Source organism: Lineus longissimus, chromosome 19 (assembly GCF_910592395.1).
Source record: "Lineus longissimus chromosome 19, tnLinLong1.2, whole genome shotgun sequence".
Taxonomy (NCBI): domain Eukaryota; kingdom Metazoa; phylum Nemertea; class Pilidiophora; order Heteronemertea; family Lineidae; genus Lineus; species Lineus longissimus.
This window is the reverse complement of record NC_088326.1, coordinates 12,410,178-12,417,283: the sequence shown is the minus strand read 5'-3', so window position 1 is coordinate 12,417,283 and position 7,106 is coordinate 12,410,178. Positions and strand designations below refer to the sequence as shown.

The window sequence follows — 7,106 nt, the reverse complement described above, 5'->3', positions numbered from 1 at the left end:
ACCATATATTCTCATGTCGCACAATCTTCAGAAGAAGTGTTATTGTCAAAGTCGTAAAATTTGTGTCAAGTAATAGGGAGGTCAGCAGGTCAATTCTTCTCTTTCTAATCAATTTCATTTTTATCCTTGGGCAGTGCACTTGTCTCTAACTAGGCTAAACAACAAGAGAAAATGGCTTTTGTTTCCCTAATTCTGCTTTCTCTTGGTTTACTGCCATTTTTTAAAAACATTTTAGATTTTTTATGTTAAGACCTTTTGTGCGTTTTCGAGCCAATTTTCATTACAAATGTGACTTAGAATTCATATTCTTAGGCCTATATCACAAATACCATCTGATTTCTAAGTCTTAATTGCAAAAAGAAGCGAATCTGCCAATCGGAGTGACCAAATACGAATTATCACGAGATCTATAAAACTTTGAAAAATGAAATTTGAAATTGAATACATACCTTCGTTGTTGCTACAAACTCGCATTGTTTACACCTGTAGACCTTCGGCCGTCCCGGCGTACCCGGGCTGTTCCTCATCGTACGGTTTCCAGAGAAGTTCTCGGGCGGAACCTCGCTATGGAAATCTTTGATATGACGTTTTAGTCGTCCCTCAGTTCTTGAAGTATAGTCACAGTGTGGGCATCTGTGCTCAAAGTGACTGTTCATATGAGAGTTAAAATGAAATTTGGAGTTCCCTGAAACGATAGAGGCGAAGATTCATGAATATTTCGTAAAAAGGGTATTTTGAGAGAAGAAAATTCTGTTAATGAAATACTTTTTGAAATGCCTGCTGTAAACAAGACTTCTTTTGAAAATCCTACTGTAGATGAAATATTTTTGGACTGCCAGTGAAATATACCTGAAACAAAAATGACTATTATCTAATCAAACACAACTTGTAGCAAATATTACATCATAGTCATTCAATACAAACCACATCTTTGCCATTGTAGTCAAAGTAATAACTTCCCTCGAGGACCCTCTAATCTCCAGCCCAATAACAGACATTAACAATTCCCTTTCATCTTAAAAAAAACATCCTGCAATATTTGATCAAACTGTGTCAAACGCAAATCACACACCAAGAAGAATTTTCCATATCGCGCCCTGCAGCGAAATCACACCGTACGCTTTTTTCATAAAAAATTCTGTTTGCGCATTTGACACCTAAGAAATTGATTACACAGCGGATTGAATTCAATAAACCGGCCCGGCGCGGTTGAGAAACCGATCCTCAAATCATTACAAATTTAAAAGAATTGAGGGAGTTCAAAGGATTTGTACTGACCCCTAGGGGTGCTGCGGAGCCAGAAAAAAACAGCGACAGACTGACACCTGTTCAGATGTTTGGCGTGCGGAGGAAGTCTGTGACGTGCCATATCCACGTGGTGGTCCGCCATATCCCTGTGGATAACAGCAAACACAATATCATTGGATGTTTTTACAAGAGGAAATTTGAAAAACTTTTTTCTTGCAACTTGCAACTTTAAAGGCTTACAACATTCGTATCTTATTCTGTTCTTGTGGCTCAGGTGAACACAAAATGAACACTGGCAATCAAGTTATTACACAAGCAAATTTGCTGAAACTTGGCATTTATGGTATTTGTATATCAGTCCTAACAACGGCGATGTTGAAATTTATATTCAGTGCACAATTTAAATTCAATTTTAGAAGTTTTGAATGAATAGAGCAGACCCTTTATAGCGTCTCTAAAGACACCCCTCGTTGGTGAAAACAGTACAAATACTGGATTTTCCAGAAGTATTCTTCACACGTTTAACTGAATGGAATCAAATTAGGATTTTGTTGAAACAATTTGTTTGTAAACATATATTAAAAAACAAACAACAACAATCAAACCTACGAAGGCACGAACTCTTCAACATCAACACAAAAGCCATCCTACCCATTGAAAAGGCGTTGCCCTCCTCGACCTTCTGCCACCCTGACAAAAACACACAAGACACCACAATCCTCAAAAGAATTCTACATCGATCGTCAATGACCTCAGAGTTCACAAACTGCCACTCGAGGGGCAAAAAAGACACCGCAAGAATGCCAGCATCCGACACTAAAACGCTTCATCCTCTCCAATCCACGCTTTATCCATCGCCAGCTTCAGCCAATGAAGCTGTGCTGCATCCCTTAGCGAAAAAATCCGCCAGACGCACAGACGAATGGCGGTGAACCAAAGATATCACGATCAATACAAGTGTCTGGCCTTTTTTATTTATCGCTGATTTTGTAATGACAGCAATTTTGAGGAGCGAAAAAAATTTCCGTTGGTGGAGGGGGAATGTTGGGATGGGTTGTTCGAGATGAAACGTTGTCTGCGGGGTTGTGTTGAGTTGTTTACGAGGGGTTTGTTAGGGGACACTCCTCTGGTAGGCCTCAGATACCATGGCTGTAGCTTTTTAGTTGAGAGGGGGGAGGGGGAGGGCGGTTGGGTAATTAGTAAGCAAGACCAGTTGGTTAATTAGTAAGCAATTGAAACTAAGGTCAAGACAAAACATGATGTCATCACCATCGAACAATTTGGTGTCGTCAACCCATTGTCAATGCAAATTGCACACATTGAATAGATCCACTTTGATTACATACAATCACAATAACCAGATTGTGAGTAAATATATGTAAATATTATTACCCAATGCTTTTAGAGCTTACATCATAAATTACTGCTGACACCATCAAAACACATTGAGTGGGTAATTCGTTATGCGTAATTCTCCATAAGAGTACTCCCACATTTCTTTTGCCCTTAGCATCGATTGCAAGTGCATAAAAGCGCGAGGGAGGTTGCACCAGATGTTACTAAGGGTATTTTCTGCGAAGGTTATTTAATCATGGAGCGTTCACATCAGAAAATTCCTGCAAATTATTGAGTCATCTATGTTGTATACAAGGTTGTTATGATGGTAGAGTACATGCATCAAGACCTCGAGGTTTTGAGACACACTTGGAACCCCTTGTGAACACCTGGGGAGACAAACCCCCAAAAACTTTCAGAACAAAGCTCCCTCATTTGGCTTTCAAAGTTATGGTGCAAATGTTGAAAATAATCAATATGACAGAAGTACAATGTAGGCTGTCAAGTTTTAATAAGGTAAATAGGAAAGTGAAGTCATTATCATGTTTTGAAAAGCACTTCACTGGCGACGAAGTTCTAATCAATATGATATCGGTGCCAAAATTTTTTTGGTAAACTGAAATGTTTACAAGGCTAAAATTTGACAAATTTGTTCATTTTCAATTGGCAGTAGACTAAATATGGCAATTGCAGCTATGCATGACAGTTGTAATTTTCACAATTATTTGTCCCTTAAATAATGTACTGGAGGGGTACAAGCCTTTGTTTTGATTCCATAGTAATCCAGATCATTGAAACTACAGTATGTGTGTGTTTTGCCCACACAATGCAAAAAGATTTGGGCGATGTCCCAGCCGGATTGCCCTGCCAATGACACTCCCCATGGGACTATAAATAAAATAGACAGACTCACTGATCAGGAAATTTCTTTACAAATTAATTTTGAAATGATTTACAGCATTTATGACAGTTAATTTTCATCCTGGTGGATGTTGACAAGATTACAGATACGTTGGGTCCAATCGAGATGATTCGACGTACCGTACCCTGTGGTAGGACCCTTTGTACAGAGCTCTCTGTGAAGGCCATGATTACATTTTAATCAACTTTTACGTTATTCACAATCGGATTTCAAGTCCTCTTTCCCTCAGAATTTAAGGCAAATGATGATCCCTCTCTAGATAGCAATATGATCTCAAGATTCACTATCGGGAATACGCAATGATATTTAAGACAAGAGGGGAAAAGTCGAACAGATAGTTTTCCTTCTGCTTATGATTTTTTTAAAAGGTCTTGCGATGATAGCTATTGAGACGACAGACATGTCGTCATTCGTTGCCGAAATTCTCACAAAACATACCGTGTATGTGAATGCCAACACTGCAAGATCATGCAGGCCAACAAGACCGCAAGGCCCTTTTCATCAATTCCAAACAACTTTAAAAATAGAATTCAATTCATATCACTTACTTATACATGAGGACTTTTTATTGACCTGGATTCCGATTTACATTCAAAAGAAATTTCTTTCAAAAATGTTTTATCTCTGTTGGAGCAGTGCCAATTCAATTTCGTCAGCACGGGACGCCTTTGCAATAGTTTTTTGTATTATTTTGGCTGCATGCCTAGATGTGACCTTGTTGGTCGTTACTCAGCATATGTTTGTGGTTTGGTAAGTATAGGCATGGGTACAAGCAGGCACAGAGGCCCTCTATAAAAATGCATAGTATGCCTGAATGTTCTCAAAAAACACTTATTTCCAAGCCCTGTAATTGGTCTTAAGGGTAAACCCCTTCTTTCCGGAAGTCTAATATTTTCGTGTTCTGAATGACCCCCAACAACCCCCTCCCCCTGTCACATTTTGAATCCCTCCTCTCCAGCTTGACATGACCCGAACAACAATGCCTGACCTGACTGGGGTCACAATAACCACTTCAGCCCTTACGAAAAACTACATAACAAGCAGTAACATTAGCAAAGCATTTACAGCAAAAAGGGCAATAGTGTGTAACAGATAAACAGGGCTTCAGGGTTTTTATTTCCCTCACGTACATACCACACTATAATCATTGCTAAGGTAGCGTAACTCATATCCAATGCTATATCCATGGTAGCGTAGGTTTAGCGATCCTTTTACGAGGCTTTTTAACGCTTTTTAACGGAAAATAACATGGTAAGTGCTCACAAATCAGCAAGGGTGGAATAGGCGAAAAGCTTCACTGCAAAAACAGTCCAATACACACTTTGCTGTCAGCAAACAATGTATCTATAAGGACGAGGCAATCAGATAAATCGGTTAATGTAATTTTTTATCGTAAAATATCAAACTAAGATTTAAAGCTGATATTGCTGTGGAATAGTTGTGTATGCTTTCTGATGCATACAGGAACTGCCCTCTGTAGAGATATTCTGAAACTATACATGAGGCCAGATGGGTAAGCTTGCCCTAATATGCAGTTCTATCCCAGTGTGTGTGAAGATGAATAACAACTGCAGGGGTTAGCTGTGGTAATTTTCATTGACCTCTCTAAAGGACAGCACCAGTCAGTCCTGAGCCAAGTTACTTGCACAATAACTGCACTGAGGCATTGCATATATTTATAACTCCATTTCAGCGTACACCCTTGAGGGTGACAAAGCAATTCACAAGATGCCAAAAGAGCATCGTTTCTATTTCTTGAAGCTCATGACAATACCATCACAACTCTTTTTAAACAGATGCGTCTTTTGTAGAGGGACCACACAATAAAGCAACAATGAAGGACTTCCTGCAACAGACATCAAACCAAAAGGGCCCGGAACCGCATTTCCGTTTTCCCTTGTCCTAACAAAAAGTTGATCACCCAAACAATACCCTTACAATACCCTTACAGCTGTCAAAAACTCACAACAAACGTTCAGAGGGTATTTTTCTTTGAACCCTTTTGTCCCGATAGCCCCACTCCTTTTTTGTTAACCCTATTTATAGTTGACCTCAAAACTCCTCAGAACCACTGTGCATTCTGTGTAGATGTGTGTACATTATGTGTGTTAGACATTTTCATCTTATCATGGAATAGAAAACACTTGGTCTCAGTTTGAATTGGACCACATTTCTTTGCTAAAAAGTGTATCTTTGCATGCAAAGTCTTCAATTTTTGGGTTGGAACTGTTTTCGTTTACTCTTACCAAAAAGGGTTTCTTTGTAATCAAAACAGTTAAGACAAGTTTGGGTAGGAAAAAATGTGGTATTGGGGTTTCATTTTTCTGCTTTCGTTGGAAGTCTGGCTTTGTGTACGTTATGGTGCATACAAAGTCACTGAGTGTTATTTCTAACCCTGTCAGGCAGAGATCACAGAGCACAGAAAAAAGGGGTTAACAATATATCATATACGTTTCAAATATTGGTTCTCTGAATGCTTTGTTTACAGTTCTCAAGAATGAAAGGGTTAAAGGGGATTCAAATTATAAACGACACCCCAAAAAGAGTTGAAATGAAAAAAATACCCATTATATTATTTAGATGTCTTCAAACATTTTCTATGCTGATAATACACAAGATTTTGGAAATTACACAGGAGACTGTCATTCCCTTGGGTGTGTATGCATAAATTATGCAAATGAACAGGTGCTATTCGTCCCGCAACGTTTAGTCAGGGACTCCTATACGACAAAAGAAGAAAAATATCAAAATTCAATAAAAAATTCATAAGAATTGTCCGCTTGCCGTTTGAAGTAACTAAAATCCTCGTCAATTCGATTAAATTTCTCTGAAAGCTGAACATGGTCATAACGACAATGCCCAGACTCACTCCAGGCCAAATAATTAAATCTACAATTGGTATTTTTAACGTTGCCATGACAACGGATGAAATGGGCAACATAGTCATCTAGAAGTGTGTGTAGGGGAAGGTAGTAGGGAAAGGGGCTGAAATCCGCTACGAAAGTACGCTACACGTTTTACGGCGTGTAATAACACACGCTACACTGCTCTTGCACAATAGATTTTTAGATTCCGGAAAATAAATTTTAAATGAGATGTAATTGACTGAGAGAAAAAATGGCGAAAACATCGCCTTTTATCTTGGGTCTTATGAAAAATAAAATAACTTATAATCGCTCCGTTGGTCGTGCTTTTAGTTTTTATAATGATTGTGTTCGCTAGGTTTTGATTGTTAATTTTTATGCGTGGAATTATGGGTGATTATGGCAATTGCGCGTGAAAAAAACGGAGTCAAGTACCGCTTGAAGGGAATGGAGGAATAGTGGCCATTATTCGTGCTAATGGCCCGGTTCTATTTACGAAAATTTTTGATGCAATTAATCGAGGAAGACTGGATTCTGAATTAAAAGAGTAATTATGATATTCTGAGATAAAAAACACTGTGGCCTGGTGTCGATTGCTTTGAGAGAATGGTACCCCAGAGTTTGCAGTAGTTTTGCTTTCCAGCGAACAGATACCACCTTTGAAACTGGCATTCACTTCTTTCGAAAGGGTTCTAATTTTGTTAGGAAAGTTCTAGCCAAAATGATGGCCATGATCA

At 38.7% G+C, this 7,106-nt stretch overlaps 1 protein-coding gene across 1 annotated transcript in view; it reads right to left on the bottom strand.

The window, feature by feature from the left end:
* LOC135503277 (uncharacterized) overlaps positions 1-7,106 on the bottom strand; it is a 127,493-nt gene that overhangs the window by 13,349 nt on the left and 107,038 nt on the right. Inside the window, exon 5 of the mRNA XM_064796781.1 lies at positions 450-685. Coding sequence (XP_064652851.1) covers positions 450-685 — 236 coding nt within the window. The remainder of the gene's footprint in view (positions 1-449; positions 686-7,106) is intronic.